General features: G+C 39.2%; 1 protein-coding gene across 1 annotated transcript; it reads right to left on the bottom strand.

Annotated features, from left to right (window-relative positions):
• Positions 1-14,419: 14,419 nt before the first annotated feature.
• On the bottom strand, positions 14,420-17,630 carry LOC306900826 (transmembrane protein 26; the record flags this gene model as incomplete). The annotated part of the gene is made up of 3 exons (XM_079468139.1): positions 14,420-15,052; positions 15,921-16,062; positions 17,437-17,630. 3 exons carry the CDS (start codon positions 17,628-17,630, stop codon positions 14,420-14,422), a joined length of 969 nt encoding a protein of 322 aa, XP_079324265.1.
• Between the last annotated feature and the right edge of the window lie 5,068 nt (positions 17,631-22,698).

Here is a 22,698-nt window from a genome sequence, read left to right on the forward strand (position 1 = left end):
TCCTCCAAAATATTGCACACTGCACCCCTGGGCACTGGTCAGCAACCGCTTAACAATGCAAGCTGGACCATTAATAGTTGTTTAGCAGTGGGAGCGTTTTGAGACAGAATACATTTCAAGTAATGAGTGTGTCTTTATCTTCTAGCTAAAGTTAATGATGTTCTTGAGTATTTGACACACAATGTTTTACCAGGATGAAGTCCTCATTGCAGTTAAACATACCTGAATAGACAATTCAGACGGTATCAAAACATGTCTTCCATTCAGGGAGGTTCATTGTCACATTTAAATTAAGCTACTGTCAGAATAATAAAAAAAACATTAGAAACTGCAAATGTCTGAATGAATTATGGAGAGGTAAAGCCATCAAAATGAAGAAGCAATAACACTGTATTCTTCTTGGGTGTTTTAATGCATAAATCACAGCTAATCGACAATAATCACCATCTACGCACTCCTTATCTTTTTGTTCTGTTATATAATAGTATAATACAGCTGCTCCATTAAAATTATATCCAAGTCTAGTTTCTCAGTTAGGGGATAGTAAAGATGACAGCAGATAAAGTATAGAAAATTATTCCTACTTTATTCTGGTTGACCTGTGCCGTATAAACCCCTCTGTTCCAATGCTTCTTCCTCATCGGCGGATTTACAAATCTGTGGGTTTGTATTATACCAGACCAGACACTTACAAAGGGACTGATAAACCGTACCGCCATCTCCTATCGCCTCGGTGACGGGGAAGTACATTTTGATGAGCTGGAATTGATTTATAATGAAGAGATAATGATTGTCTGTCAGTCAACAGCAAAAGAAATGTTTTAAAAAGCAATATTTTTCACTTTCAATTACCGGCCTGTGAAGGGGAGGCAGGCAAGGGTTTGCGGAAATGAGGCGTGCAACTGTGGTCCACTGCAGAGCTGTCTTGAGTGAGTAAATGAGGTACTTAGCCACAATGAGTATCTCATTCTCATTACTGGCTCATTTTCAGCATTATTTTATGTTGATGAATGACGACCTAATAAATATTTGACTTCATTCATAAATATTCATATTTATTGTACAAAATTGTAAGTAGGAACACACAGCGATGGTATGCATTCAATACATTTTTGTTTAAATTGCTAAACACATTTGCATTTACAGTACTTCAGATGTCAAGATCTTGCATTCAGAGAGGATTTCATAATTGTGAAAAATTATGCATAATGATCAGTTTCCATCCAAAATCTGAATGTGGGTATAGGACCATACGTAATGTGGTTTCAGAGTTGTGTCGAGACTTTTAAATGAATGTACCATTATTGCATTTTTAGTTCTTGTTTTACAGAAGACCGAGCTCAATGCTGCTGTCAAGAAAAACTGCTGATGTGACATCACATCCTTTCTGTGTTGGCCGTTATTAAGCATATTGATGTGGCTGTCATCCGGTTTTATAAACCTGGTATTTTTTGTATTCTCCCCCTCATGTTTTGAGTTTACATAATAGCATTATGTGGGACACTGGCCGCCAGAAGCAATATCTCTCCTTGCAGCACTTGCGATGGATCTATTCCAGTAACTGGGTTAATGGTTGAAGGAAGTGGATTAATTTTTATTTATAAACATCATTGTGTGTTAAAGTGTTGAAAACATGGCAGAAATAACCTGTGGAATGTGTTGAAATAAGAACCACACTTACACTACAGGTGCCAATGGAAAAATATGTCCTATGAGTTTGATATTTGTCTGAATGTGACGGAAATGAGGCTGGGGGTCTTGGTTCTCATTTATTTATTAGTGAAAAAGTATTTATCTAGCAAACGCTCTTTTCACTGCGGGACCAGCTAGTGAAGCGAATGCCAGCACATTTAATCGCAATCTCGTGCCACTGATACAAATGTCATCCCTATTTTCATGGCTGAAAATCCAATTATGAAACCAGCTGAAGTTATCGTACAAAGTTCATCCCGGCAACACAACAGCTTGTCTGGGTCACAACGAGAGTGCGATTTTTTAACATGCCGCTCATAATTGAATTTGTGCATCTGATTGTCGGCTCAGGGGACCTCACTGAAGTTTAGTTGGAATTTCTAGAAATCATTGACCACTAGTGTGCGTTTGAATTGGTCATGGTGGATTAAGAAAGACTCTACTGTAAATGTCTAAGTATGTCTTTGAGCTCAGATAAGAGGATGCTATCTGCAATTATTTAAGGGTTGTTTTTTTGTTAAATAGAGATTTAGATTTCCCATCATGCACATTAAAGATCTTAACTGGATAAAATCAATCAAACCACAAGGGGAATGTGTATGTAAAATCTGTAATCCAAATCCCTGAATTTAACATGGTGTAGACATCGACATGAGCAAAGATTGTCTGGTTTTTAGTTAAAATTTGTTGTGTGATTTTTTTTTTCTAAAATCTTTGATTTACTAAAAGTAAAAACAAAATGCAAAGGAAATTACTTTTGAGCTTTAAATATACTTTTGAAAATGACTGAAATGTTACTGTCGGAGATAAAAGCAAATGTGCAGTGACTTTGAAGTGGTAGTTTGGGTGGAGGAGCTAGCTGATTTAGCTTTTTAGTAAGTCACTGTTCTGTATAATTTATATTACACCTTTAAAATGATGAAAATGCAATTTAGAAGCCTTCTGTCAGACTCACTTATGGGCAGGGATGAGATGGAGAGGGAGGTCTCCTCAGAGACAACTCAATATTGTCCAGCTCTAAAACACAGACAGGGTTGGAGATTGAGGTTTGTTTATCAATGAGACTTCTGTGTTTCGTAAAAGATTTGTTTTTTGTTGTATGACTTGCATGTGCTTCTCTGCTGGGTCCGCTGGCTATAGTATCTCAGGAAATGTACATGGACAAAGTATTTGAAGGCTGAGTTTAAAGTTAACCTACACAATTTTGGGCCTTTGTTTTATGACTTTCAGCATGACACACTTCACAGAGATTCTCAACAGGTGGGCCTCGGAGCGCCATCGGGTGGGCTGTATAGGCAGTGATAGACTACCGCCAAATTAATTTGTATTTATTTTTAAATTGACACATTTTGTTGTTTTGTGATGATTATATAAGTCTTGAGTGAATTTTCATGTTAAAGAAACACTGAAGTCGAGTCAAGATGCATTAACTAAATGCCAATTTATATTTGAATGCCTCATTTATTTCAGATATCATATTTCAAATTCAAGTATTTAACCATTTCAAGTATTTAAATATGGTCCATTTTTCTCTCCCACTGGTCATGTGGTTGCTACATGCAAATATAAAAATATAAATATTATTTATAATTAATATATATTTCCCAAACCAACGCACAACCGCTGTTGATTTGTCCATTAACACCACGGTGGTAAAAAACTGCCACCATCACAGCCGTCGGCAGATTACAGTAAATTTGGTTTTATAAGGGCAGGTACTGAGTCTAAGCCAAAGACACAGTGTGTTTTATGTGTAGAAATTTTGTCGGACGATGCGCTAAAACCATAAAATTTACAGAGACATTTGAAGACAAAACCCCCGGGCTGGTCTGACCTGCCCTGTTATTGTTACAGGAATAAATGGTTACTGAGTAGACCTGCCAAGTCTTTACTATGATTACATTTAGTCATTTAGCAGACTTCTTTTATCCAAAGCGACTTACAAAGAGTTCGGGGAGCAATAAGCGATATGTCATACAAAGAGCAATAGTACAATAGGTGCCAATACAAAGTTACTAGTTTCAACAAAAGCTAGATCACTACCTGTTGAGAGAAGAGGGTTATTGTACGTTTTTTTTTACATAGGTCTGTCAAGTATTCGCCGAAGAGGTGTGTTTTAAGTAGATTTTTGAAGGTTGTGAGAGATGTGGTTGACCGGACCGCATTGGGAAGAATGTTCCACCAGGAAGGAGTTGTGAAGGAGAATGAGCGGGAAAGGGATTTTGGGCCCTTATGAGAAGGCATTACAAGGCGATGTTCGTTTGCTGAATGCAGGGTTCTTGATGGCGCAGATCCAGTGATAGTCCTGTATGCAAACATTAGTGACTTGAATCTGATCCGGGCTTCAACCGGTAGCCAGTGGAGAGAGATGAAAAGGGTGTCACATGAGCCCTTTTGGGCTGTTGGAAGATGATACAACAGTTTTAATCTATATAGCTTACTTGACTGAATCTGATACTGTGGCGTAAAAGATTAACAGCAGAGTACAGTATATGTACTCTTTGAATATTCTGGGTTCATACTATCATATTTGGAAAGGTGGTCCTCAGAAAATTTTTAAACTGTCCTTGGTGGGCCAAGAGTTGCAAAAGGTTGAGAACCCCTGTATCAGGATATACTGTTAAATAGTTTGCTATCCAACATGACCCTTTCTTTATCTTATGTGATTTTGTTGAAGTGTCTTTTAAAGGTCCAGTGTATATCGGCTCACTCCACCCCTCCTCTTCGAAGCACTACGATGAAATTACACACCTTTAAAATGTTATTTCATTGCAGGACATTTTTAGCCTCACAAACATTTTCCAGAGGAGGTTTCACAGTCCCACATTTCATTTTTTGAAGTATTTTATCCAGATACCCAATGTTCAATGCATATTTATATTTTCTTAATGAAGCTGCACTATTAAATGAATAGCAAAGACTTGGCACGCACCTTTTATTTCTCGTGTTAGGCAATAAATGCCTGCCAATTCACACTCTAAACAGTAAACCATGATTCATTTATTTTTTGATCAAAACTGATAAAATAAGGGGATTACTGGAATTAAATGACTGACATTAAGCTAGTCATGTGATCACACCATGAGCAGTACGAAAATATATTTCCGCTTTATTATTGCTATCTCAAGGGAGTGTCCATTACCATGAACATATTTTCAAAAAGTACTATTAATTCTTTGCATAAAGGTTTCTAATCCTGAAAAAATTATTGAAAGGTGTTTCAATATGCTAGTTCTTTGTGGGATCTCATAGCTTGTATATTATGCAACCTAATAAGTATTTGCACAGGAAATGGAGCACAACTTGTAAGAAAACTAAATTAGAGGTATTTCATACAGGATGGAAGGATAGTATTAGAAAATACAGGAAAGCCCTGAAAACGTCTAGCTCTGCCTACTTTTTATCACTAATAGAAGAAAACCAGCACAACCCTAGGTTTTTATTTAACACAGTGGCTAAATTAACAAAAAATTAATCATCAGCGACTTCTGATTCTGTATATCAGCATAGCAGTGATGAATTTATGAACTACTTCACAAATAAAATCCAAGATATTAGAGAAATAATTAAAACTATGCAACCAGAAGTGAAACCTGCTGAACAAACAACTAACTACAGCGCCCCTAAGGAGAAATTGCTATTATTTTCTACCGTAGATACCAATTAACTATCTATATCATTAGATCATCTAAATCAACAACATGCATGCTAGACCCTATACCTACAAATCTACTGAAAGAGATGCTCCCAGAAATTATAGATCCTCTTCTTAGCCTTATTAACTCCTCTGTGACACTAGGATATGTGCCTACAGCATATAAGGTGGCTATTATAAGGCCACTTGTCAATATGTAGCAATAAACAATGAGGTGTCACGCAAATCACAAGTCCACTACGGTGTACCACAGGGCTCAGTCTTAGGGCCTATGCTCTTGACATTATACTTGCTACCTCTAGGAGATAAAATATATAGCGACACAGAGTTAGCTTTCACTGTTATGCTGATGATACTCAACTTTATATTTCCTTGAAGCCTCATGAAACACAGCAATTCCATCCAGCAATAGTGGAATAAAGAAGTCGATATAAAAAAACGGGATGAATATACATTTTTTATTACTGAACTCGGACAAAACCAAAAACCGCCATACGTAACAATCAAGAATACTGCTTAACTATTGACGGATGTTCCATAAAACCTTTGTCGTCAGCAAAGATTCTTGGCATGTTATTCGATAGTACTCTGTCATTTGAGAAACATGTCGCCAACACCTGTACAACACAGTCCAGACCTGACAAAAGGTGATAGAGCTGGATAAAAAAAGGATGCAGTGACTTAACATGTCTTCACTACAAATCTTCGGCTGCTATTAGATTATTAATGATAATCTTAAATATTTTTTTTCTTATTTTGCCTTGTTGTGCAAGCACTGTCAAGCTTGTGCAGAGGCTGCAACTTTTTCCAGAGGGGAACTGGAATCGCCTGGTTAGGCCTGGTTTCCCTCTGAGATTTTTTTCCCTCCAATGGAGTTTTGGGTTCCTCGCCACCGTTTGCGTACTGTTTGCCTGGCCGGGGGGCTGCTAGAATTTTAAAGTTTTATGTAATTAACACTGCATATAGGAATTTATAGTCTGTTTAATATTTTACCTGTGTTTCTCTCTCCTTCTCTTGGTTGTGTGGTTCTAGGTGATGACCCCTGTGCGTGTGTTTCTATCTGTGTGCGCGTTTGTATGTGTGTGTTTTGTGTGTGGGTGTGTCTGAATCTGTTTCTGTCTTCTGTGTTTTCAGCTTTTTTGTTTTGACTTAACCTTGTATGTTTAATATGTTTTGCTTATAGTCAATATGTTTTCTCGTACAGCTGCTTTGTAACAATGAAAATTGTTAAAAGCACTATATAGATATATAAAATTGACTTGACTTGAAAGCAGTTTCTAACACACTGCATGTAGTTCTGAAAGCTCAAATTCAGGAATGCCACAGATACTTCGTCTCATTTAGCCGTGATGCTTCTAAACTCATATCATCACACACATCTTCCTGTTTGCCTGTAAAGATATTCGAACTCTGTGTATTTGTGTTTGTGTCAGAGTCAGAACACGCATGTATATCTCTCCGTCTGCACTCCTTCCTTAAGAAAACTGCTTAGCTTCATCTCCAAGCAGACACTCCTGTAAAGGCACCGGTAAGCCTTTCCTGTGCTCAGTCTGAGAGTGACTGACTGACTGTGTCTGGAGGCAAAGTGCAGGCAGCAGATAACACTTTCTCATTCGGTTTAGGAGCTGCACATACTCGGCGGCTCTTGAGAAAAGGGAATTAAGCTGTTTTCTAACTGCATTCTCGGTGTGACAGAGTGAGCCACAATCACGACTTGAGCTTCAAAGATCTGCTCGTTTAATTAAACGAATGAATCACTTTTAAACGGCCTATGATAAATTTCTCATTTAATTTGTTTTAAAAAGGCACAGATCTCTCAACGTCTCAGCCAGGTGTGAGTCTTGTTTCATGAAAACACGTTTAGCATCTACCAGTCATTGTTACTTACTGCAAGCTCTCTATGTGATGGACATAGTGGATTAACAATTATATTAAATGATTCAGAGGATATTACGTAGCCCTGTGCCACTTCAGCTCAAATTAAAACCCTCTCTGCCCTCTTTCGCTTCCAGAGCTGATGTAAATAAGCCAAGCGTAGTGCACCCGACAAGTAAATGTGTCAAGATGATTTTCCAGAATCACCCTGCTTAACAGAACAGCTTAAACCAGCCTTAGGGCTTCAGCTGGTCCTCAGTCTGGCCAAGCTGGTCTTCAGCCAGTCTACCAATGGTTCAGTTGGTTTGTCTATTTGAACAACTAGTCTCTCAGCATGAGCAGTTTCAGGCTGTTTATGTTGTTGTTTATTGAGCAGCACTAGATTTATATGTGATCCATGCCTTGTATGACAGTGATGTATGGGTTTTATGAAAGTGGCTTCAGTATGCTCTTACTGTATGTTTCTTGAGTAATTCATGTGAAAAGATTCATGAAGCTGTCCGCCCACGAGCCTGCCCTCTGCTCCAAAATTATAGACCTTAGACACTGACTCGAGCTGTGGAAATATGTGCAAAGACGGTGAGAGTTGGGGGAAATGCTTTATTCTGAAGTGTAGGTGTATTTAGTGTTAATGTCGCACTTGAATAATCTTCTCACTGATATCTATTTGCAGAGACAAAGCGACTAGAGGTCATTTACTTTTTAATGAGTGTTATTGATATACAGTGACATCACGGCGGTGAGCCCTAGAAATGTGATGTGGGTGTGTCAAAAGTTAAGCAATCATCATTTAAAAGTCCATTTAATTGAATTGCCGTCTAGGAGAAGCACTTGAGAAATTGAGAAATTATAGAGATCAAAGACTGAGATTCTCTGTTGTACTAATTTCTGCACCCGGATGCTTTTGATTTCCTGTTCCCCAACTGCCTGGCTTTTTCTGAGTCCTGCTGTCTATAAAATCCCAGATTTTAATGCCTTTTTAAAACATTCAATATATTTTATCGTTTTTTTATCACAGTAAGCGCAGTGTGGTGGGTGAGCAACAGAGGGGGCGGACACGGAGAGTTAATGCCATCATATGTTAATCATCTGATATAAAGCCTGAGGGAAAGTGATGGACAACTCGTGATGTACGCGACTAAAATCATGCAAAATACTTTTTTTTGCATGAAAAAAACGTTATTCTTTTACAAGAGACACGAATGCATTCTATAAAAGTTCCACAAATGTGTTTTTACTGTCGGGTTACTTTCAAATTTAAATGTATAGCTGTCGCTTTGTGCTTCCAGTCACTAGCATGCTGCTTCAATCATTTATACATGTGCCATAAACCGTTCAAGTTAAGTGCTGTTATTTAATATCTTGCTAAAAATGGCTGACAGTAACAAGACATGATAAAATCTCTCATAGTGGTCTGTGCATTTTAAATCTAGGCTGATGAATGCCAATGAAGGTTTCAATGAATAGAAACCCTATGGGCATACACTACAGTACTTCACAGCGAACTTGCAGTAATAGAGAGGATCTGACACTTCAAAAATGCTTACAAACTTAGACAGACAGAAAAGCATTCAAGAGCTTGACAAACCCTGAATGAATATGAGGAAATTAAAATAATCTAGAAAATTGATTAACAAACATACTAAATGATGCTTCTTTGAAAATAAAAAGTGTCGTCTATTTCCTTTAACGTGTTCTTTTTTTCTTTCCTCTTCCATTTCTTCCGTTCTTCTTGCTGTCTATCTAGGGCAGGTCGTTGTTTAACCGGTTGATCAGCTGACTGGGTGTCTCCTCCCACGAGTTCAAATCTCATTAAAGCGTGCACTTCATCTCTCTCTCCTCCAACAATCTGCTTTTCCACTCTCCTTTCTTCATCTTTTCTTTCTCCCGCTCACTCATTCTCTCTGTTTCACTCTTTCTCCACCCTCGCTGCATCCACCACATTATTCACAGAGCACTCGATTTTGGGCAGAGGCATGGGCGGAGCGGGGGTGTGGCTAATTGGGCTTAAGCCCCGAATGTTTTGACAAAAGCCCTGAATCTTTTAGGTTTTTAAAAATAACTTAAACTTAGTCTTTCTGACTGGAGCAGCAAAAAATGAAACAAAAGCTCTATTACCGTCATACCTTGCGTGGTGGCGCCGCGGACAGTAATGCATCTCGCATCACTCAGCTTGTTTGCCAACTGCCAATAAAAACTAACGAAGAAGAATATAAATCTTCTTCGTCGTTGTCATCAGGGGCTGGCTGGCTACTGTATGTTTTTCACCGGCGTCGTACAGCGAGCTTACTGGCTAACCGGCTGAAGTTATGGACATAAAGTTTTTTATACGGAACACTAACAGTAAACCTCACCGGCCAGAGAGAGATTCAGAAGCAGCGTCAGACGAACCGCGGACAAGTGTTACAGGTTTGTGAATCTGTGACTGTATTGCTGGCTAGCTAGAGAGTTCACGTTAGGTGTTATTAAGAGAAATTAGTTGCTAATTAAATGAAAAAGCTTTTTGGACAGTGCATCATTATTTTACAGTAACATATTACACAATCCATCCATCCATTTTCTTTCCGATTATCCGGGGCCGGGTCATGGGGGCAGCAGTCTAAGCAGAGATGCCCAGACATCCCTCACCCTAGACACTTCCTCTAGCTCTTCCGGGGGGACACCGAGGCTTTCCCAGGCCAGCCGGGAGACATAGTCCCACCAGCGTGTCCTAGGTAGGCGTCCGGTAGGCATCCGGAACAGATGCCCAAGCCACCTCAACTGACCCCTCTCGATGTGGAGGAGCAGCGGCTCTAGTCCGAGCTCCTCCCAGGTGACCGAGCTTCTCACCCTATCTCTAAGGGATCGCCCAGCCACCCTGTGGAGGAAGCTCATTTCGGCCCCCTGTATCCGGGATCTTGTCCTTTCGGTCATGACCCAAAGCTCATGGCCATAGGTGAGAGTAGGAACGTAGATTTACCGGTAAATTGAGAGCTTCGCCTTGCAGCTCAGCTCTTTCTTCACCACGACAGAAGCTGCACCGATCCGTCTGTCAATCTCCCATTCCATCCTTCCCTCACTCGTGAAGAAGACCCCAAGATACTTAAACTCCTCCACTTGAGGCAGGAACTCTCCACCAACCTGAAGTGGGCAAGCCACCCTTTTCCGACTGAGGACCATGGCCTCGGATTTGGAGGTACTGATTTTCATTCCAGCCGCTTCACACTCGGCTGTAAACCGTCCCAGTGCATGCTGAAGGTCCTGGTTTGAAGGGGCCAACACGACAACATCATCCGCAAATAGCAGAGACGAGATCGTGTGGTCCCCAAACCTATTACACAATATCATCTATATTTAATGCAGCAATTCTGAACAAAAAGTATACATATTTAATAATAAGACACATGTCTTTGGAACTTTTATTGCACACATGAGACTTAAATTATTATCAGCGAGTTATGGTGGCGTTTTGGGCTAAAAGGGCTGTAATAAGTTTTACACGCCCCCCAAGCTTCCACTCTTTTTTGGCACAAATAGAAAAAAAGCCCCAAAGCTTCATAATGCTTCATTCACCCATCACTATTCGCTAGCTAATGTTTTCAGATTTTACTGTGTTTGAGGGACTATTTTGTCACACAGATGAGTCAGCTAGGGAAGAGGAAGGACAGGCAGCACAGCAAGGGACAGCAGGTGGATTAACTGCAGTTAGTGATCTAGGGACTCCGGAAAGTGGCCCAAAGCAGGTTCATCTCCCACAGTACCCCCTCAGCCAGTTTGGAGTTCAACAAAGAGCATTTTGAACACTAACTCAACCTTGCTCAGTGCTACACATGCAAAGCTATACCTGAAGCTACCGCATTCTTTGAACTGCTGGAGAATGTGTACACATTTTCATAGAAATCCAGAAACAACTTGGATTTAGGCCATCTGAACTTGTGCAGCTTTCCACAACAAGATTGGCATGCCAGGTGAGGTCAGTCAATGCTGTCTTGAACAACCTTTCTGCCATTTTAGCGTGTCTCCGCAACATGAACACATCCATGGCCCTAGGGATCCGGTCAAAGCTCTGCAAGACAAAGACACTCTACATGCTTGTGATGTTTTCCAAACTCCTCGGCATAACTGAAGGTCTACACCGGTACCTGCAGGGGTAAAGTTTGGACTTGGGCAAAGCAGTTCAGTACAAGACGGCAGTCCTTCAAACTTTGACAGAGCTCCGCACAGACTCTGGTGGTGAAGATGTGTTCAGGAGGGGCATGGCCTTATGTGAGGCAAATGACATCCAGCTCCCTGTTGGTCCCAGGCAAAAACAAAAAAGATATGATGGTTTTGTGGTGGAGTTAGCCTGTGGGTCAACCTCCAATCTGACCACCTCAGATGAATTGAGACAACATCTTTTTTATCCATGCCTGGACAGGATGGTAGAGGAACTCACCCATCGGTTTTCAGGTCTGGGAGAAGCACTTATGTCAGGTATTCATGCTTGCAACCCAACCACAGAGACCTTTCTCTCTGAAGAAGCCCTCAAAAGCCTTGCTTCCCATTATAAGTTTCAGTTGATGCCAGAAGAACTCCTGGTTGCTAAAAGTTTCATCAAAAGAAGGATAGAGAAAGAGACAGTCCCTGACACCTCCACTGTGTTCCGACTGCTTGATGAAGACATGTTTCCCACCCTGAAGGCTCTCGTCCAAGTTGCCCTGACGATTCCAGTAAGCAGCTGCAGCTGTGAACGCTCCTTCAGTGCCTTGCGCCGTCTTCATTCATGGTTAAGGAACACCATGGGTCAAGACAGGCTCAACGACTTGGCCATCATGTCAATTGAAAAGGACAACCCTGACAGCGTTATTGACAGATTCGCTCAATTAAAGCCACGTTGATACAGCCTTATGTTGTCGCAACAGAAATAGAAGACGACAAAAAATGCTTGATCAAGACAACAATAGGAGAGCAAAGATTTAGAGGGTTTGCGACAGAAAGAATGGAGGCACGGCAGTTGTAAAGGAATGCAAAGAAGAAATAGAAGAAAGTGTGTAGGAGGAAAAGAATGGAGAGTGAAAAAGGAGCAAAAGAATGGAGATACTTAATATGCTAGTTACTAAATAGGTTAGATATACAGAATTTCTGTATGGTTAATAGCTTTTTACATGTATATATTTATTAAATTCGGAGAAAGGAGATAAGTCTGAAAATGAGCAAGGAGGAAAGATAATTGAGTGAAGAGGCAAGGACACGAATACACATGTGGAGCAGGAGAGGCTGGAGGACAAGAGGAGGAGAGATGATGAGGGAAGTGAGAAAGAAGTGAAAAGCAGAAGTTAAGGGAAGTTAGTCAAACAAATAAAGTTCCGTAACACAGTAATATATGGTCATGTTGTTTATCATACTTTGCTATTTCCCAAAGAAATATCATATAATTTTAGTAAATGTTATTCTGTTGGCCTGATATTCGATTCAGAGTATTGAAGAGCACATTTACTTGGCACTGCAGCATTTGCTGTTTGCTAGTAGAGCAGCCTAAATTATTATGGCATGGATTCTGATGTAGCAAATTTGTCAGCTAAGCACAAACTAAACAGAACTGAACTCTTAAGATTAGTAATGATGTTTACACCAAATTCCAATATTTCCTATGTAGGCTAACTTAAAAATAGTCAGATAATGGTTGCCTCTTTTTAGTTGCCAGGGGTGAAAATGAGTCACCCTTAACATTTTTGGTGTTTTGGATTCACTATAGCTGGAGAACAATTAAATACAAAATAGGTTGTAGGGTCTACTGGGTGATATTTCTTTTTCTTCTATCATCATTTTCCCAGATAGTGTATAGATTTTATAGGCATTCTATTATGTCAAACAGCCTCCAAAATAGTGCATTTAGGTGACGTATGGGGGAAAAATTCTCCCCGGGTGGAGTATGCCCCTGGACCGCCCTAGGTTTGGGCTAAGCCCCGAATGTTTACATTGTCTGCCTCCGCCCCTGGGCAGAGGACTTTGAAAATGAGATTGTGCGCTCTGGGGAATCCAGATGTGTTAAAGGCCAGGAGAAAAAAACATGTAGGACAGTTTCAATGTGTTATTTTGCTCTCAGGGGACTTTAATTGTTTCTGCTTTATTTTAATGGAGAGGAGAGAGAGAGAGGGGGAGAGAGAGAGAGAGAGAGAGAGAGAGACTCCTATCTGTATTCTCTGATTCTTTTGTCAAAGCCACTGTCAGCCATCACAGAAATGAATGATTTTGTGGCAGAACAGCCCTGATGACAGAGCTCCCTTTGAAATGTGTGTCCCTTTCTCTCATTCTTTCTTTGTGTCTGTCAAGCATTTTTCTTTCTTCTTTAAGTTCGTCCTGTTATCTCATAGCTTGTCAAAACAAACAACAACCGAGACAGCATGATATGTGTTTTATTCTCAGTGATATCGTAATTGCTGTTTTACAATAAATCTCAAACGTAAACGCGGGTCACGCTGCCTGCATCTGAACATATAATTGAATTTGTGAGCATGCTATTTTGGTTTTCATGAAAGTACTTCAACCAAACCTTTCACAGTCAAAAAGAAGAAAAGAGCTATGAGTACGAGGAAGGCTTGAGCTTCGAGTAATGAGACAGACAAAAATCATTTACAAATACCAGAGAGCACGAGGGAAAGATGGAAGGAATTCATGTATTCTCTATTGAAGGTGTTACCTGTAAATACGGTGTGTAGAGATAGCATGTCAATGTAAAGTTGAGGCTTCATGATAACTAACGTGAATGTCTTATTTCATGACAGGTACTCGCATTGAGTTTGTTTTCACTGCCATCTGCTGGTCACTAGAGCTACTACAAGCCCTACTGATTATTTTTTATACCATGGCATTGCGGCCTGGCAATGGTCATTGCTTTATGACAGATATAGATGGATGGATGGATGGATGGATGGATGGATGGATGGATGGATACATACATAGATAGATAGATAGATAGATAGATAGATAGATAGATAGATAGATAGATAGATAGATAGATAGATAGATAGATAGATAGATAGATAGATAGATAGATAGATAGATAGATAGATAGATAGATAGATAGATAGATAGATAGATAGATAGATAGATAGATAGATAGATAGATAGATAGATAGATAGATAGATAGATAGATAGATAGATAGATAGATAGATAGATAGATAGATAGATAGATAGATAGATAGATAGATAGATAGATAGATAGATAGATAGATGTCTATTCCTGACAGCTGGCTTCTACATCCTGTCCATTAATTGATTCTGACTGGCTGTGAGATGGGTCATGTGACTGGTTTTCACCCTCAGGTCTGTTCTCAAAGTGCACAACACAAATCCTGTAGACCTCTAAAAGTACAATAAGTATATTCTTGCAAGTGAAAAAGATCATCAGCTGGTTCAGAACATTCTCACGTATCATGAGGTACAGGCGGTAAATAAGGAACGGTCCATCCTGCAGACCGACCGTTAGCAAGATGCTCCAAACTTCACTAGAACAACATGATATATTCCAACAAGCTAACCCAGCCTGGGGGGACTCTGACAGGGATCCATCCTGGAGAGTGGGCCGTCTGGTTTGGGTGAGAACAAGTGGAAACTGCATCAAAGCCCAAGAAAACAAACTTAACCCCACAAGGACCACTGCCTGCTTGGTCTTCACTTGCGGCTCCTTAAAGGTGTCAAAGATGTCCAGGATATCAGCTCCTAGCCCTACGTACACCATGAGGAGTTGAGATAGCTGGTCTCGTGACATGTCACCCTTTGGCATCATCCAGCGGCCCAGAACTAAAACAATCAGCATGGTCTGCTCCAAAGCCTCCACCCAGTTCTCAGGATCAAGTTCCGCCAACCCCTGTCTCACACACACACACACACACACAGACAGGCTAATCACCATGGTAACAGACCAGACAGTGAGAGCACACAGCAGGAGTGATCATTTGAATGGATGAATCAAAAATGTTGTTAAAATGTTATTGTAATACCAGATTAAAAAGGTTTCTTCAAACGGTTTATTAAAAAAATGATTGCTTTGACTCATTGGAGTGTCTGAACAAAAGAGCCATGGGAGGATTAAATTAATGAAAGAGGACAACCGAGATGATATGGTTCTTCATAAAGCTTTTAGTAAAGTCGCTGATTAGCTTTTGAAGCGTATTCTTGCAAAACATCTTGTGAGTTTCCCATCCAGAGTGGCCACAACAAAAATGATCAAAGTTTAAAGGATTCCCAAAGTAATAAAATACACGTCTGTCATGTAGATATGAAGGCAATTCAGTTTAAGCTTTAAAATACCTCAAACAGCTTTGCTTTATACATTTTCTTTTGAATACAAAAGAAGAATTTTGAAGAATGTAGGACAGCAAACAGTTCTGGGGCACTTTTGACTACCATTGTAATTTGTATTTTTGGGTGAACTGTCCATTTAAGAATTTAAGACACATAAAACTTTGTTTTTATCTTTCCCATAAGTACAGTACAACCTTGACAGTAAATTATTTTGAAAAAATATCCAACACAACACAGAGAGAGAGAGAGAGAGAGAGAGAGAGAGAGAGGAGAGAGAGAGAGAGAGAGGGAGAGAGAGAGAGAGAGAGAGAGAGAGAGAGAGAGAGAGAGAGAGAGAGAGAGAGAGAGAGAAAGTTGTGAGGGGCTTAACGTATTTCTACTGGTCATCTGTAAATATCTGAGTTTTATTGTTTACGATTTTTTCCACCCACCATTGTCAAAGGGATCTGTGAGAACAGTTGTGGGTCAGAGTTGCTTGTATTGATAGGCAGGTTGGACTGTAGGAGGTTCAGCTCCAGGAACCAGATAGAAGGAATCACAGTGCTCAGATAAAGAAAGACCATAGGAGAGAACCTGCAGGATAGCAGAAAAACATTCCTTTAATTGATGGATGAAGTTTGTTCATTTATTCATTTAATTTACTGTCTACATAGTAAAGTCACTGAATAGTTATGTGTCAGATGCTTTTGATGGGATGGTAATGCTGGGTCACACACCACAGAGTACAGTGCTACAGGCACACCAGCCAAATGCAGATTGCAAATTACTCCTATTAGCTATGCAAATCCCCACTGACACATGCAAGCCTCTCTAAAGAGACTTCAACGTCTGATGTGTAGGAGAGAGAGGTATTATGCATTAAAAAGTGTCACAGCAGTGGGAGAGAACTGAAGAAAACAAGGGATAAAAGAGTAGTTTGTGGAAGAGTGAGGGCAATGATGAAGAATAGGAGAAAGTTCTTTATCCATATCAGCATGAGGGGAGGTTCTCTCACCTGGCAGCTTTTTAGGCTAAATGTGTGCTGTTCTGCATAAAGGAAAAGGTTATTTTTGCATCGAGGTGAAGGGGTTATTTTTATCAGTCGTACCTGCATGAAAGACAAACGAGCTGAACTTGAAAAAGGCAGGTGTAATTCTCCATATAAATCATTGTCGTGGCAAGCTGCGTCTGAGCTGAATAGAGCTTTTATACCTGCACATCTGGAGTAATTGTGTTAAGTTATTTTAAAAAGAGTAAAATGAAATTAGATTTCTTTCAGAGAGACAGTCGGCAAGGCTATTTTTGTCAACACATGATCTGTGAAAACAGAACTTAAAGGAATGATTCACCAAAAAATTGGTTCACCTCACGTTTATGTTGTTCAAACCTTTCCTTCTTTTGTGCAACTCAAAACATTTTATGAAAAAACGCTTTTTTACATATTGTGAAAATGAATGGAGACCGGTGTTATCGTGCTTCAACAAAGAACTGTAAAAAATGTAACAGTAGTCCATATGATGCAATTTCATGTAAACCATTATTCATTCAAAATCTTGCCTTTGCTATAGCTTTCAAAAATCACACAAATTCATGTAAAACTCAGTTTCTTTTATTCCTTCTGCCTCTATGATGTTGCATGTGCTGCACCTCCAGCTCGTTTAATTCCCCGGAAACACACAAAATGATAAAAAATGATTATCTTTTTTTGTGAACTATCCCTTTTAATCCAAAAAGCAATGTACTATCAAAAACCCACCCTGAGGGGGAGACTACAGCCTCTGTTCAACAGTGAGCATGAAGAATTATTTTAAAAACAGCAAAGGAATGTTGCAACCAAATTCATTCACTTATTTCTGTACCCTGAAAGATTGTAAAAAAAGGCAACGGTTTCAATGTCATTTTTTCTCTTAGAAGAACATCTATGTCGCTATGGTTGCACTATGATAGTATCACTGAAGTCATAATCACCATTTCCATTCTGCGTTGCGTGTGTATTTTATTGTGATTGTCATCTCGACTCCCAAGAGTGCCACGCCCATCAACAGCAGCCAATAGGAGGGGTCACCTGTCACCTCTACCACTCGCCACACCGTCAGCACACCATGCACAGCAAACAGGAAGCGACTCAGAAGAGCTAGTAAAATGTTCAGAACCCGGCACATATTCCAATCAATGCAGGCCAGTCCAGGCAGAAGAAACTGAAGGGCAGACAAGATACTATAGATGCATTTGTGTTTAAATGCCACATACAACATACACAACATACACACATGGGAATTATAAGTGTAATACTTTATCATATCCCACTTAAACATGCCGATATAACATAAAAAATAGAAAAATTTGTGGCAGGGTGCCTGTTTGCCCTATCAAATGTATACAATAATACATGCCTTAAGTGTCTTCAAGGATCCAGATTCCAAATCCTGCAACAATCTTCACAAAATATCTTCCACAGATAACCAAACCAAAAGCTTCCACCATATCCACAGTCAAAACAGACCCTCAAACCATCCTCCGTCTACCCTTGAGTTAAAGACTGCACTTTTAAATGACACACACAACTTATACCCCCTGACGCTTCTGGGTATCCTGTGTGCATGTGTCTAACTTGTGTCTAAGCGCAACAACTGATTAAAGCAGTTTTTAGGAAGGTGTAGGACTGTGAATGCGCAGCTAAAAGTGTGTTTTTGTGATTGAACATGTGACAGATAACATTTCCTGCTGCTTTGTGATCATCTATTATGATGTCATGTTTAAGGGCCCCAACAACAAAGTTATCTCCAACGAGGAGCCAGTCTGTTAGGCGGCATTACACCAACACCACATACACACACCCTGGAAACAGTCCCACCCAGAACAGGACCATGGCAAGTGATAAGACACCCCCGCAGGAACCTAGAAAACACAAGCTTTACCACCTTAGCAATTTTTAGGATTGGATGTTTGGCGACTCGTGGTTCTTCATATTTCATTTACTTTCACACAGAACAGAACAGCATTTTACTTAGAATAATAAAATACTGTACAGCCGTTGGAAAAATGAAGAGACCATTTCAAAATAATTTTAAGTTTCTCTGAATTTTCTGTTTATATGTGGTGTTTAGGTCAAATGATCATTTTGTTTTATTTTGTGAACTTACTGGCAGTATTTCTCACGAATTTTAAATAAAATATTGTTTCTATTTGCATTTATGTGCAGCAAATGGAGAAACAGGTCCTATTTACTTTAAAGCAAAACAACAGTAATATTTGTACATGTATTTTGGAACAGTAAAAAAGATCACAGATTTCATGTGTCTTGTCATGCTGTCAGTTATTCACATTGCTGTTGGATGACTTTATGTTACTCCCAGAGGCGGACAGAGTACACAGGTTCATTACTTGAGTAAAAGATACCCCTTGCTAAATTTTACTCAAGTACAAGTAAAAGTACTACAGTCAGATGTGTACTTAAGTAAAAGTACTGAAGTACATGTTTTTAAAAGTACTTGAGTATCAAGAGTACAAGAGTACATTTTCTAAATATTGCATTACTACTGCCACAGTGCTTACATTTATGTACAGAAACGTCCTACATGGAGTTATGAAAAATGTTAATGTTAATACCTTGGAGAATGTTAAAGGAATTTAAAGTAAAATAAAGTAATTTTAATCTTTTTACCATGCTTTATTCTTTTCACCTCTGCTAGAGTTTTAATGGATTTTTTGCACCCACATTTGAACCGAACAGTTTTAAACAACACACCGCATACTCAAGAACATCAAAGCAAATACTCGGCTTACATTAATGAGTAATATTAGAAAATACAATTCAGCTAACAATTGTGTGTACATGTGAGTTTCTCTGTTTTTTCATCAATCAGTAGTGGCGTTTCATCAAAACCTAGGGTATGGCGAAATTTCCTCAGACCATACAAAAACGAACCACAATGAAACCAAATGATACCACATATATGTAACCACAAAACTTTAAGTAGTAAAAAATAACCCCGGCCAGATGTTGTCATAACCACCACCGACTACGTTAATCGACTATGAGACTAAAATATAAACCAACCATTGATCAGATTCAGCAAACAAGATTAAATATAAAACATGTCTTACCTTGTCGCAGGGTTGTTAAGCCTTGATTCTTTTCATTTTTAAGCTAATCCTGGCATAGCTAGTGGCAAATCGCAAAATACATAATAGCCTAAACTGCGACTGCACTACAAAGTCTTTCCGTACAATATATTTTTTTAATTTTTCACAGATAGCGTTGTACATTATGAATGAAATACAATAACAATAGTGTAAATTATTCGATTTATTAAAATTATTAAATGGATGCCAACTAATTGGGAAAATAAAGACCATCCCCACTACCCATAACCTCACACTTGATTCCAAAACCACTGTTAGGCATTTTGTAGACAGTTTCTTTGTTTTATTGAAAATAAATGCCTGTATATGATTAATGTGGAAAATGCAGACAAACGAGTTTAGCCAAAAAGAGCTTCGAACCAACATTACGATGATGTCACGTCAAAACTACATATCTTCGGTCTTACCGACTATACGTCAATGACGCTATGTGAATTAACGGTGTTTATACATTCTCAAATACACATGCTTCCGACGCCTATGCTACAGGTACACATCAGTGTAAAGTAGTTTAATTATCTATAATGAGTCTCATTATGCACACGTACTTTGTTTCAACAATGTTTTCTGAACGCTAGGGCCATACACAAACGCCGCCCCTGAAATCAATAAACCTAAAACAGCAAAGAAGGCGATATAGCAATGTTCTGACACACCTCTGAACCTGACCGTGTTATACACGCAGCATAGAGCAAAGAAGAGAAAATAATAATGATTAAAGAAAATCAGCTGACCGGTCGCGATGTTTTCAAGTTCATTTTATGTTATATTTAGCATTTTATATGACGCTATTGGCTACTCTTCCCTTACCTTTATTCTTTATTCATATAAAAATACCCCCAAATCGCATGAAAATACACACAAAACACATATTCTTCAATCGTGCATTTATTATCTTCTTGTTTTGGTGAAGAAATGTCACTTTAGCTTCATCGCGGATGTCCTGAATGAGGAAGTGTACACAGGACGTGTCATGCAGACGTGAGATGATTGACAGCTGTGTACAGCAAATGATAGAGCTCTGAGGTCTGGGTGATTGTTGCTGATAGGCTGTCCCAATAAGTGGCGCCTGCACAATCCAATCACGTTTGAGAGGGAAAAAACAAATTGGTGGTTTCTGAGATTTTCTTTTTCCTTTTTAGAAGTAACGGGTACTTACGGTTATGGATAGAAATGTAGCGGAGTAAAGAGTACAATATTTGCCTCTCAAATGTACTTGAGTAAAGTCATGAGTACTCCCCAAAAATGATACTCAAGTAAAGTACAGATCCCTCAAAATTGTACTTAAGTACTGTACTCGAGTAAATGTACTCCGTTACTGTCCGGCTCTGGTTACTCCTGCCACCAGTTGCTTAAAAATAGTCTTAACAACTAGCAACTAGTTAGGACTAATCTGTCTTACTTTTCAGATTTCAATTCGACCCATCTTCTTTTTTATGTAATTGACTTGAAGAAGGTATGACCAGTCTTAAAGGAAAACATTAGGTGACTAACTTGTAAGACTAGTCTAAGCAGTTTATGCAACCGACCCCTGAGTTTTGATTCTATTTAAATTCAAAAGACCCTGGACTGGAATGGCCACAATACAAATGCGAATTAAATGAAAATTTGCAATGTTCTCTTAATCTTGTTGCAAAACAATATTGCATACTACTGTTGAAAACCTTTATCTTTGCATATTACTTTTACTTAAATGTGCGTTATTATGTATAGCATTTCCGTACAGTACGTTTTTCACATTAGTACCCGTCTGTGTTTTTTGTGGCGCTCCCTGCACGTAACAATAGTCTATGACAGCACAGACACCTTCACAACACCGCGTAATACATCACAGCAGACCACATCAGAGCCGAACATTTGTTCCGGGGGGACGAGTTGTCAGTGATGAATTCAGCTGAAGACAAACTGTGTTTGTGGATGGGTTCAGTGGCCTTTATTTGGTCATTTAGGACGCATCCCTACTCCATGCCAGGTCCATCGACCTCACTATCCACTTCTATTTACGGACCCATTCAAGAGTGCCTCTGTCACTCTCCTTCACAAAATCATCAGCATTTTCATGAGAGTAGAAGATGGGTAAATGGCTACACTCAGGGCTTTCTCATGGGAGCGACGAATATCTGTGAATGATAGAATAGCTTTTGATAAAACTGTCCATCATTCCGGCCTTTATAGTTTCCTCAGCAACAGCTGTATGTTATGTAAGAAGCTGTCAGTTTGGATGTACATACATAATATATGCATAATATAAATTATTATACTATATACAGTAGGTACAGATAAAGTGGTCGAGGAGTATATTCGGATTTCCAAGGTCTATGGTTATTTGTTTTCTGAATGTTTGTTTCTAATACAATTCACTTAATATGCATAATTACGCCCATATTGAGGTTCCACAAAGATTTATTGCTTTGTATTTGTATTCATTGCAAAAAATAAATGCCACTTATGATATAGGCTATACTTAACGCAATATACATGTGGCCGAATGGACTGTATTGTAATCCAAACTGATACTGTATCAAAAGTGATGTTGTAATACCAACTTTTGTCCACAGGGGTGCAGTCCGAATTAAAGGAGACAGTTTGTTAAGATCAGCATTGCATGTACTGTTTAATTTACCATGAACAAAAGATTGAAATCTCTTCCAATAACTGAACTGATTTCCCTCTCTTGATCCTGTAATGGGTTGGACTGATGCCAGTCACGTGAATAAAACATACGCCAGCTGGAACACATCCACCCACCGCATATAATGATCCACAGTAACGAAGAAGATTGCTTCAGATATTACAAAGCCCACTGGAATTTTGCTCCTTATCTGATTGTAAGGTCAGAGAAAAAGTCAACAAATATAGATAGATAATGCAAATTGGACACTTCACGGTCTTATCTGCGCATATAATGATTATTTAACGATCGTTTTCATGAGCCTTCCTTTATTGAAAACTGTTTGGTATGTTGTCCCTCATCTGCTATTCTTCTGTATCCCCAACAAGCAAACACAATTGTGTGACAGTAACTCAGACAAACGGATAAACATGCTCCTGATGGTCGTCTACACAACACTCAGTGAATTTAAT

The sequence above is a fragment of the Barbatula barbatula genome (assembly GCF_947034865.1).
Source record: "Barbatula barbatula genome assembly, chromosome: 11".
Classification (NCBI taxonomy): Eukaryota; Metazoa; Chordata; class Actinopteri; order Cypriniformes; family Nemacheilidae; genus Barbatula; species Barbatula barbatula.